Source organism: Ornithorhynchus anatinus, chromosome 11 (assembly GCF_004115215.2).
Source record: "Ornithorhynchus anatinus isolate Pmale09 chromosome 11, mOrnAna1.pri.v4, whole genome shotgun sequence".
NCBI classification, from domain to species: domain Eukaryota; kingdom Metazoa; phylum Chordata; class Mammalia; order Monotremata; family Ornithorhynchidae; genus Ornithorhynchus; species Ornithorhynchus anatinus.
In genome coordinates, this window is record NC_041738.1 from 57,174,140 (window position 1) to 57,185,295 (window position 11,156).

Here is an 11,156-nt window from a genome sequence, read left to right on the forward strand (position 1 = left end):
AGTCCCAGATCTGCCCCTCCCTTCCCTGCCCCACCCCCCAGGCCTCAGGCCTATTCCTCCTCAGCCCACCTGTGCCACCATCTCATAGCAGCTTTTCTTCTGGGGGCTTGGGGCCAAAATCCTCCCCCTTCAGGGAGATAGTGGTCAAGTGGGGGGCGGGGTCACTGGAAGAGGTGGAAGAACATGTCCTGGGACAGAGGCCTGGAAGCCAGTGGGTGCTTTTTATTTCCAAAAGCAAAGGTGCTTCGGGAGCACAGGCAGAGGCTGCCAAAGAAGAGAGGCCCAGACCCAGGAATAATAACAATAATATTAATAATTATCATGGTACTTGTTAAACGCTTATTATGTGCCAAGCACTGTTCTAAGCGCTGGGGTAAATACAAGTTAATCGGGTTGGACTCAGTCCCTTTCCCACATGGGGCTCACAGTCTTTAACCCCCATTTTACAGATGAGGTAACTGAGGCCCAGAGAAATGAAACGACTTGCCTAAGGTCACACAGCGGACATATGATGGAGCCGGGATTAGAACCCAGGTCCTTCTGATTTCCAGGCCCTTGCTGTAGGATTCGGGAGGGGATGGGGGGCCGGGGAGTGTCGCTCTCCAGGTCCTTTTCCTTGAGAAATGGGAGCCAGAGATGCCCAGACCTGCAGCCCGTGGGGAGAAAACCCTCTCACTTCTCCTTTCGACTCGGCGGCGGCCTGTTGGAACTCTGCCAGTCTGGCTCGTAACCATAAATATCATTTTCCACCCAGGCGGACTGCTTGCTCCTCCCCCGCTGGTCGTGGGACAGCTCGTAGATGTCATTGGTCACGAATCCACTCTCCGCGCTCACCGGCGTCCCGAGCCCTGCTTCGGACAGGCCCCGGGCCTCGGGGTGGCCAGCCCCTGGAGGACCGAGGCGGGGCCCGGTGCCCGGGCGGGGGAGGAACGAGATGTTCTTGGGGGCCGGGCGCGCCCCGGCCAGGTCGGCTTCGTCCTGTTTCCGGATGACGTTGTACACCTCCAGGTTGGGGCTGCTCGGGGCCGGGAGGGGAGCCCCGGCCCTCTGCTTCTTCGGCCTGGGGCCGGCCCCCTCTCGCCTCCTAACCACACGGAAGCCGGGATGAGTCCTCTAGATGGTAACCCCTTTGTGGGCAGGGAATGGGTCTACCAACTCTGCCGAAGCACACTCTCCCAAGTACTTAGTACAGTGCTCTGCACACAGTCAGCGCTCACTAAATAACCATTGATTGGGACGTTTTGGGTGCAAAGTCAGCCATATGGAAGCCAGGGTGAGTCCTCTAGATTGGAAGCTTTGTTGTGGGCAGGGAATGTGTCTACCGACTCAGATGAATTGTACTCTCCCAAGTGCTTAGAAGAGTGCTCTGCACACAGTAAGCGCACACTAAATACCACTGATTGATTGGGGCGTTCTGGGGGCAAAGTCAACCACACGGAAGCCGGGATGAGTCCTGTAGATGGTTAATCCCACTGCGGGCAGGGAATGGGTCTATCAACTCTGTCAAACTGTACTCCCCCAAGCATTAATACAGTGCTCTGCAAACAGTAAATGCTCAATAAATACCACTGATTGATCGGGGCATTTGGTGGGCAAAGGTGGCCACATAGAAGCCTGGATGAGTCCTCTAGACTGGTAGCTGGTTGGGGGCAGGGAATGTGTCTACCAATTCTGAAGAATTGTATTCTCCCAACCACTTAATACAGTGCTCTGCACACAGTAAGCGCTCACTACGTACCACGGATTGACTGGGGCACTTTGGGGGCAAAGGCGGGCCAGGGCACTGACTCCAGCCCGCATGACTGTCGACCAGGGTTAGGGTTAAGGTGGGGGCCCGAGATGGGGGTAACATTTGCTGTGCTGAGACCTCCTGGGGACCCAGACACTCGGGGTTACCGTGCTGGTCCACTGGGGGAATGGACAGGGAAAGGGTTAGAGGGAAATCAACAGCCAAACCTGAGAACCGACAGCCGGAAGACCGATGGAGCAAAACTAATGGTCTGGGACCAGCCTCTGCCCACCCGCTTCTGCCCTGTGGTCACTCATCTGGAACCTAGGGCAGACCTCTGCCCAAGCCTCAGTTTCCACATCTGGAAAACAGGAATGATAACCCCCGTCCCTGCTCTGAAGAAGGGAGAGCCAGTCACGCTAGGCAAGCTCTGAGCCCTGACACTAAGACTTCTAGTAATAATAACTATTATTATGGTATTTGATAAGCATGCCAGATACTGCATTAAGCACTGGAGTGGATACAAGGAAATCGGGTTGGCCAAGTCCCTTGTTCCACGTGGGGCTCATTGCCTCAATCACCCTTTCACAGATGAGGTAACTGAGGCACAGAGAAGTTAAGTGACTTGCCCAAGGTCACACAGCAGACAGGTGGCAGGGCCAGAATTAGAACCCATGACCTTCTGACTCCCAGGCCCGTGCTCTATCCACTACGCCATGCTGCTTCGCAAATGCTTCTCATTCTAGACTGTAAGCTCACTGTGGGCAGGGAATGTGTCTGTTATAATGTTATATAGTCCTCTCCCAAGCGCTTAGTACAGTGCTGTGCACACAGTAAGCGTTCAGTAAATATGATTAACTGACTGGTGCTGCCCCTAGGAACAGGGCAGGCATCATGGCAAATCTCTTAGGTAGAGAATTGATCACTCTTCAAGCGCCCCACCCAAAAGTCCAGATTTCCCTGAAGTGGACATTGGAGACTTCCCTTTATCCTGACCAAAATTACTCTGAGGACACGGAACTCCCCCTAGGCCTTACCACAATCTACAGACTGCGACTGGGGGAGAGGGGGAGGACGCACAGCCAGGGCTGGGAAGGACACCTGGGTTCTAGCCCCCGTTGTGCCTGGAGCTGGCTAATATGGGCAAAGGTCACACACGCACTTGGTAACGTGCCACATCTCTGCCCACCTCCTCGTTGCACACCATGCCCCAGCGAGGACGCACGACACCACCCAAGCCATTAATATTTTCATCAATTCCTCCATGCAGACCCTTGGCCTTGAGGTGTCAGGATGGAGGTTGAGCTCTTGTTCCTGAAGGGAGAGTCCCCAGAGACAGCCTCGGGATGCCCGCCCCGCTCCCACCCACGTGTGGCTACCCCCGATTCTGAGTTCTCCGCTTTCCCCACGGACGACGGACGCTTTCACCTGCCTCTTCACACCGATCCAAACACAGCCCACGGCTGCGGTGGCAGCCAGGAGGAGGAGCAGGGAGATGCTGGGAATGAGGATGGAGAGGATGTTCAAACCGGCCTCTGGAACCACAAACGCTCGTTTCACTCTGGGCGCCCGCTGATACTTCGGCCGTCGCCAACGAGCCTGTGGTGCCCACCCGACCCAGGGCGTCCCGGGGAGCCGCGGGCGGAGAGACAGAGAGCTCCCGTCTACCCCTGCCCCTAACCAGGTTAGGTCAGGCCGGACCTTGAGGCCCAGAGTGGGCGGCACAAAGAAGCGGGAGCGTTTGGGTCTCAAATTCAGCATTTCTGGCTGAGCTGGGATGCCGACTAGAGTGGAGCTGGCTCAGTAGGGTTGCAAGAGGGCCCTGGCCCTCCTCACTTCACCAGGCTGGCCGAGAAGGAGCAGGACTGGGACAGGGTGCCAGGCTGAGAGGTGAGAGGGGGACTGAGGGGCGGGATACTAGGCTGAGGGGTGGCAAGCCCAGCTGAGGGGCGGAGAGCTGATCTGAGGAGCGGGGAGCTGGGCTGAAAGGCAGGGGTCAGGGCTGAGGGGCAGGTCTGTCCCTCTCAACTGTCCCCCCTACTGCCCTGCCCTCCCCAGCTCGGACCAGAGGACGGGAGAACCGGGGCCAGCAGACACTCTGGGCTGGGTGGACTTGGGTGGGAGGCCACGGGGTCAGTGTCCCGTGGTTACCTTTGGTCTCTTTCAGCGTTTCGTTGGCGTCTCTCCGGGACTGGCCTGGCAAGGTCGGCGTCAATAGCTCGGGCCCCTCCCCTGCAGCGGTGTGCAGGGTCAGGGTCTCAGGACAGACCAATAGCCCCAGTTGGCCCTTCTCTGTCCTGGGAACATCTCCCACCCTGACTACCCCTTGCTCTGCAGGGACCCATTTGCGCTTGGATCCCCCTCTCCCTCAGCTTTGCCTAACCAAGTCCCTCCCCTCCAGGTGGCTTTCCCTGTTGAAGCCCCCAGCCCTGAGTCCCTTCCCTCCTCCCTTCAAGCCGGGGTATCCTGTCCTTAAAGCCTGTGTGGGTTGAAGGAAGAGAAAACAAAGGGGGAAGAGGAGGGTGAGTAATGGGGCCCGTGCTTCTCCCGCTCCCCGATCCCATGCCAAACAGGATCTCCCTGCGTCATGATCTCACTCCAAACCCTTCCCTTAGGGCCGGTGGGAACGAATAGCTCAGCTGAAGACTCCCTCCGGTTCCACTTGGGGACCTCTGTGGCCCCTCCGCCATGACCCCCTCCTCCAGTGGGGCTCATCAAAGCCCAACTCAGCAAAGGGCATTTCCATAACTGGGAGGGGAGAGAAACAAATGGGCAAGCGGGGGCCTCTCCGGTTTGTTTGACCCGATTGGTGTGGCGGCTCACCCCTACGCCCAGGTCCCCATCCCGTCGAAGCAGCTGTCGTTCTCTCTGCAGGGAATAAAAACTGTCCATGTCAATCAAACCTGAGTTTGGAGAGACCCAGCACCGCCAACCCTACTAGCCATCCCCTTGCTGCCCAGGCACCAACTGGAAAAGTGCGAGTGTGTAGGTGACTGGGGGAGGGGAGGGGTTGTGATGGGTTGCATGTGTGTGTGTGTTTTTAAAGGTGCCCCAGTGCAAGTCATCAATAAATACCACTGACTGACACTGATTAATTGATGGATCACCAGAAAGGGCTGTGGTAGGTGCTCCCCTTTGAGCTATTTCAGGAGAGGAGAGGGAGTGGGGAGTCAGGGCTTTTGGGAGTGGAGAAGGAATGGGTCCAGAGTGCAGATAAGGGGTTTAGATGGAGATGGAGATGAAGGAGATAGAGTGGGGAGGAGAGGAGGAGGAGGAAGAGGAAGAGGAGGAGGAGGGACAGCTCCTGGGAGGGGGCTGGGAAGGAGGAGCATGTGGGCAAGGGTTTAGGGGAGAGCCCGGAGTCACCAGTGGGCACTGAGGAGCGGGAGTCTGATGGTAGAGAAAGGTGTGCTCTGGAGGTCTGAGGCAGTGGGAAAGGCTAAGCAGGGGGAGCTGATATGGGGGAAGAGTCACCATCAAATCGCCCAGGTCTGGACAGAGGAGGTCGGGGGAGACCAGAGTGAACCAAAGGGGAGTCCACCTGACTCTAGACTAGATTTCCCCCACAGCCAGGAGGGGCAAGAGCCGTTACCATCTGAGTATTTGCAGATGAAATTGTTCTTCATGTGGCACCGGTCATCATTCCACTGGAAGAGGTAGGGGCCCCCGGGGCCGGCGGGCGCCGACGGCTGGTGGTAGAGGACCACGCAGACCTCGTTCCCACAGGACGGCTCGTCCGCGTACCATTTCCTGCGGGAGACAGGGTGGTGGATGACATGCCCGGGGTGGGGGGGGGGGGGGAGGTACGGGTTGGGGGGGTGGCTGGAATGGCCCTGCCCGGGCCCGAGAACCTGAACCTGGGTTCGGGAGGCTGAATCTTGGCCCGGGAACCTGAACTTGGACCAGCAACACAGGGAGTGAGCAAGAGAAATGACTTCGGCAAGCAAACCAGGTTAAAATACTCACTCATCCTATTCCTCCTGGATTACTGCATTGGACTCCTTGTTGACCTCCCAGCCTCCTGTCTCTCCCCACTCCAGTCCACACTTCACACTGCTGCCTGGGTCATTTTTCCACAAAAACACTCAGGAGATGTCATTCTGCTGCTCAAAAAATCCCAGTGGTTGCCCATCGACCTCCATATCAAACAAAAACTCCTCACCATTGGCTTTAAAGCGCTCGATCACCTTGCCCCCTCCTACCTCATCTCGTTTCTCTCCTTCTGCAACTCAGTCCGCACACTTCGCTCCTCTAGTGCTGACCTTCTTGCTGTGCCTCGAACTTGCGTGTCTCGCCGCCAACCCCTAGCCCACGTCCTGCAATGCCCTCCCTCCTCTAATCCTAGACAACCACTCTCCCCCACTTCAAAGCCTTATTGAAGGCCCATCTCCTCCAAGAGGCCTTCCCAGACTAAGCCCTGCTTTTCCTCATCTCCCTCTTCTTTCTGACTGACTTGCTCTTTTTGCTCTTCCCCTCTTCCAGCCACAAAGCACTTATGTACATATTTGTAATTTTATTTATTTGTATTGATGTCTGTCTCCCCAACTCTAGACTGTGAACTCGTGGGCAGGGAATGATTGTATCGTACTTTCCCAAATGCTTACTACAGTGCTCTGCACACGGAAAGGACTCAATAAATACGACTGAATGAATGAATGAATGAAACATCAGAAGTGAAGTAGTATGGGCTGGTGGAAAGAGTCCGGGTCAGAGGATGTGAGTTCTAATCCCTGCTCTGCCACACATCTGCTGTCTAACCTTGGGCAAATCACTTCACTTCTCTGTGCCTCAGTTACCTCCTCTTTAAAATGGGGATTAAGACTGGGAGCCCCACCTGGGAGTCCGACCTGATTAGTGAAGCAGCGTGGCTTAGTGGAAAGAGCACAGGCTTGGAAGTCAGAGGTTGTGGGTTCTAATTGTGGCCCTGCTACTTATCAGCTGTGTGACTTTGGGCAAGTCACTTAACTTCTCTGTGCCTCAGTTACCCTCATCTGTAAAATGGGGATTAAGACTGAGCCCCACACGGGCTCAGATTACCTTATATCTACCCAGCACTTAGAACAGTGGTTGGCACATAGCGAGCACTTAACAAATATCACAATACTATTATTATAATAAGTCAGTTCCTCAAGGTTTAACACATTTTCTTCCCAATTTCTTTTCACTGGTCTGAGGTGCTGGACCAGTGAGACTCAGGGAATGACAGGCTACTGTAGCAGGGGTTTGGCCCTGTTCAGCAAAGCCTGGCCCTGATCATCCCAGCCATAGCCCAGAGTCAATAAATCAATGATATTTGCTGAGTGCTTTCCGTGTGCAGAGCACTGTTCTAAGGACCTTGGGAGAAGACAATACAACAGCATTGGTAGACGTGTTCCCCGCCCACAAGGAGCTTACAGTCTTGAGGTTGAGTTTCCTTCACCTGTGCCTGGCCCTGACTGTCTCATCTGTGGTCCTTACTAGGAAGGGGAGGGAGGAACGTGGTGGACAAGGAACAGATACAGAGCATTGCCCCCTGTAGCTGATCACCCTGGCCAGGCCCCTCAAACAATCAGTCCTATGTATTGAGTTCTTCCTGTGTGCAGAGCACTGCATTAGCTTGGGAGAATACATTTTAACAGAGTTGGTAGACATATTACCTCCCCACAACAAATTTAAAGTGTATAGGGGGAGAGAGACATTATTATAAATAAATATATTATGGATACAGTGCTTAGCACATAGCCGGTTTCACCTATACAATATCGCCAAGATCCGCCCTTTCCTCTCCACCCAAACGGCTACCTACTGCTACGGGCTCTCGTTCTATCCCGGCTAGACTACTGTGTCAGCCTTCTCTCTGACCTCCCTTCCTCCTCTCTCGCCCCGCTTCAGTCTATTCTTCACTCCACTGCCCGGCTCATCTTCCCGCAGAAACGATCTGGGCATGTCACTCCCCTTCTTAAACAACTCCGGTGGTTGCCTGTCGACCTCCGCTCCAAACAAAAACTCCTCACTCTAGGCTTCGAGGCTCTACATCACCTTGCCCCTTCCTACCTCTCCGCCCTTCTCTCTTTCCACCGCCCACCCCGCACACTCCGCTCCTCTGCCGCCCACCTCCTCGCCGTCCCTCGGTCTCGCCCATCCCGCCGTCGACCCCCTGGCCACGTCCTCCCGCGGTCCCGGAACGCCCTCCCTCCTCACCTCCGCCAAACTGATTCTCTTCCCCTCTTCAAAACCCTACTTAAAACTCACCTTCTCCAAGAGGCCTTCCCAGACTGAGCTCCCTTCTCCCTCTACTCCATCTACCACCCCCCCTTCACCTCTCCGCAGCTAAACCCTCTTTTCCCCCTTTCCCTCTGCTCCTCCACCTCTCCCTTCCCGTCCCCACAGCACTGTACTCGTCCGCTCAACTGTATATATTTCCATTACCCTATTTATTTTGTTAATGAATTGTACATCGCCTCGATTCTATTCAGTTGCCATTGTTTTTACGAGATGTTCTTCCCCTCGACTCTATTTATTGCCATCGTTCTCGTCTGTCCGTCTCCCCCGATTAGACCGTAAGCCCGTCAAACGGCAGGGACTGTCTCTATCTGTTGCCGATCTGTTCATCCCAAGCGCTTAGTACAGTGCTCTGCACATAGTAAGCGCTCAATAAATACTATTGAATGAATGAATGAATAGTAAGCATTTAACCAACACCACAGTTATTAATATCATAATTGTTATTGTTAAGCACTTACTATTTGTCAGGCAATGTCCTAAGCACTGGTGTGGACACAAGTAAATTGGGTTGTCCCTGCCCCACATGGGGCTCACAGTCTCAATCCCCATTTTACAGATGAGGTAACTGAGGCCCAGAGAAGTGAAGTGACTTGCCCACAGTCACACAGCTGACAAGTGGCAGAGCCGGGAGTCGAACCCATGACCTTGTGACTCCCAGGCCCATGCTCTATCCACTGCACCATGCTGCTCCTCTAAGGTTTGTGGGACTGAGGGAGGGGTGAATAGAGGAAGCAAACCCAAGTGCGAGGGTGATCAGAAAAGGAGTGGAGAAAAGGAAATGAGGGCTTAGTCAAGGAAGGCCTCTTGGAGGAGATGTGTCTTCAGTTAGGCTTTGAATGTGGGGAGAGTAAATCGTCCCACCCCTCAGGCAAACCGACCGACTCAGTGGGACAGGGCGGGTAAGGGATCCCGGGTCCAGTCCGGTCCGTCCCCATAGGCGAGGCGGGGCTCGGAGCCCTCCCCCCTTCGTTACCGTTACCGGAACCTCGCGGGCTGCCGTCCACCCAGGCGTACAGCTCCCCGCAGGCCGGGCCGGGGCCTGCCTTCTCCTCCATCCGCCGCCGCAGCCCGATCCAGAAATCCCCATCAGAAGCCGCGAGGCTCCGGATCAATTCTCCATCAGGCTCTGCTCGGCCTCTGACTCGACGCTGACCAGCTGACCGCCATCCCTGCGGCAGGCCGCGCGGGCCTCTCGAAGCCGAACCCTGCGCGAAGCGTCGTGGAAGTAACGATTTTGTAGCAGGGTCGCTGGTCCCACCCCGGCACACCGTCTGTCCTGGAGAGGAGAAGCCTGCTGTGAGAGGTGGGGGGTGGGATGAGAGGGTGGAGTGGGAGGGATGAGGGGGCGGAGGGGGAGGGGAGCAGGCCTGGAGCCTCGGACAGACTCCGGGCCCGTGGACCCCCGGCACTGACCCCAAAGCCGCTTCTGGTTTCAGGGTCTCCTAAGAGTTTGGAGGTCCCCCCCCGAGCAGAAACCTGGCTTATCTCCGGGGGGCTGGCCCAGCCCTCTACAAACAGAGCCAGGAGTCCCTGTCTGACTGTCCACCTGTCGTTCCGGCCTGGGGTTTCGCTCGCCAGAAGGTTCCCGCCGGGGCTCCCCGGGTCACCGTCTCCACTCCGGTCCAAGCCCCTGTCCCAGGGTACCCCACGGCCATCCCGTCTCTGCCACAGCCAAGGGCCTGGGATAGACTCTGGGGTGGGGGGTGGGGGGAATGTGGGGCCAGACTGGCCTCTGGCTGAACTGGCCCCACTGGACAATGCAGACGTTACTGTGGCTCTCTCTTTTCTGGGCTTAACGGGTGGGGGCGGGGGGGAGGGGGGGAAGAGAGGCTAATGCTGAAACTTGGCCGGCGGCTCTCTCCCCTCTGCCCTCTCCTCCTGGGGGGGTCTAAGAAGTGAAAGGGTCTGGGGTCGGGAGGGGAAGGGGAGCGACCTGCTCTGGCCCAAACTGGGCATCCCTCCCCGCTGCGGCTCCTCTCCCCGTCCCCCAGTTCCCCCCAGTCCCCCCAGTCCCCCCAGTCAGAAAGCAAGAGACCCAGGGGACTCGGGACGGGGCAGCCTCGGACAGGACAGTACTGGGCCGGTCAGCCCCAGCCCGGGGAGTCCCGGGCCGGGGTCGCCCCCCCCGCCCCTCCCCAGGCTGCCGCCCACCTCCCCCCCGGCCCCGACCTCACCGCTCTGCAGCCGGGCCCGTCCATCCCGAGGCCCCAGCAGGAGCGCGCTCAGCACAGCGGCCAGCAGAGGGGTCAGCGCCGCCGGGGGCCGCATGGTCCGGCTCCGCTCCCCTCGGGCCGGGCGGCAGCCGCGGACCGGCGGGCCGGGGGGTGGGGGCGCCGGCCCCACCCCCACCCCCTGACGTCACGGCGGGGGAGGGGACTCCTCCGGACCCACCCCAGCCCCCCGCCCCTTCTCCTCCCCTCGATCGTCATGCATTCCTTCACTCCTATTTATCGAGCCCTTACTATGTGCAGAGCACTGGACTAAGCGCTCGGAGTGGACAATTCGGCCCCCGGTCCCAAGATCCCAGACCACCTGTCGCCCCCCACTCTTCCCCCCATTAGTCGGTCATTCAATCGTAAGCAGCCTGGCTAGTGGCAGGGGCCCGGCTCGGGAGTCAGGGGTCGTGGGTTCTAATCCGCCTCCGCCACTTGTCTGCTGAGCGATTTTAGGCAAGTGGCTCCGTTCATCATTCGAGTAGTATTTATTGAGCGCTTACCAGGTGCAGAGCACCGTTCCAAGCGCTCGGAATATACAATGCGGCAACAGATAGAGACAATCCCTGCCCAATGACGGGTTCACTGTCTAATCGCTCCACTTCTCCGGACCTCAGTGACCTCATCTCTAAAATGGGGATGAAGACTGGGAGTCCCAAGTGGGACAATCCGATTACCTTTTATCTACCTGTCAGCCTTTTCTCTGATCTCCCTTCCTCCGTCTCTCCCCGCTCCAGTCTATTCTTTCATTCCGCTGCCCGGCTCATCTTCCCGCAGAAACGCTCTGGGCCTGTCACTCCCTTCTTAAAAACCTCCAGTGGTTGCCTATCGACCTCTGCAAGAAACAAAAACTTCTCATCTGAGGCTGTTCCATCACCTTGCCCCCTCCTACCTCTCCTCCCTTCTCTCTTTCTGCTGCCCACCCCCCGTAGGCTCCGCTCCTCTGCGCC

The 11,156-nt window shown here is 57.0% G+C and overlaps 1 protein-coding gene across 1 annotated transcript; it reads right to left on the bottom strand.

Annotated features, from left to right (window-relative positions):
• Nucleotides 1-516: 516 nt before the first annotated feature.
• LAYN (layilin) lies at nt 517-10,261 on the bottom strand. The gene is made up of 7 exons (XM_029076109.1): nt 10,168-10,261; nt 8,973-9,075; nt 5,322-5,479; nt 4,553-4,597; nt 3,881-3,961; nt 3,162-3,264; nt 517-1,084 (listed from the first exon to the last, which is right to left on the bottom strand). The coding sequence occupies exons 1-7, from the start codon at nt 10,259-10,261 to the stop codon at nt 673-675; spliced, it is 996 nt and encodes a 331-aa protein (XP_028931942.1). The 3' UTR covers nt 517-672.
• Between the last annotated feature and the right edge of the window lie 895 nt (nt 10,262-11,156).

What these genes read in the sequence shown, in the direction of transcription:
- LAYN (XM_029076109.1), bottom strand. Translation starts at nt 10,261, where the DNA reads ATGCGGCCCCCGGCGGCGCTGACCCCTCTGCTGGCCGCTGTGCTGAGC. An exon ending in ATGGGGACCTGGGCGTAGGG is followed by an intron (nt 3,962 to 4,552) that starts GTGAGCCGCCAC and finishes ACACCGCTGCAG; the next exon opens with GGGAGGGGCCCGAGCTATTG. An exon ending in GTTTGGATCGGTGTGAAGAG is followed by an intron (nt 1,085 to 3,161) that starts GCAGGTGAAAGC and finishes CCGTGTGGTTAG; the next exon opens with GAGGCGAGAGGGGGCCGGCC.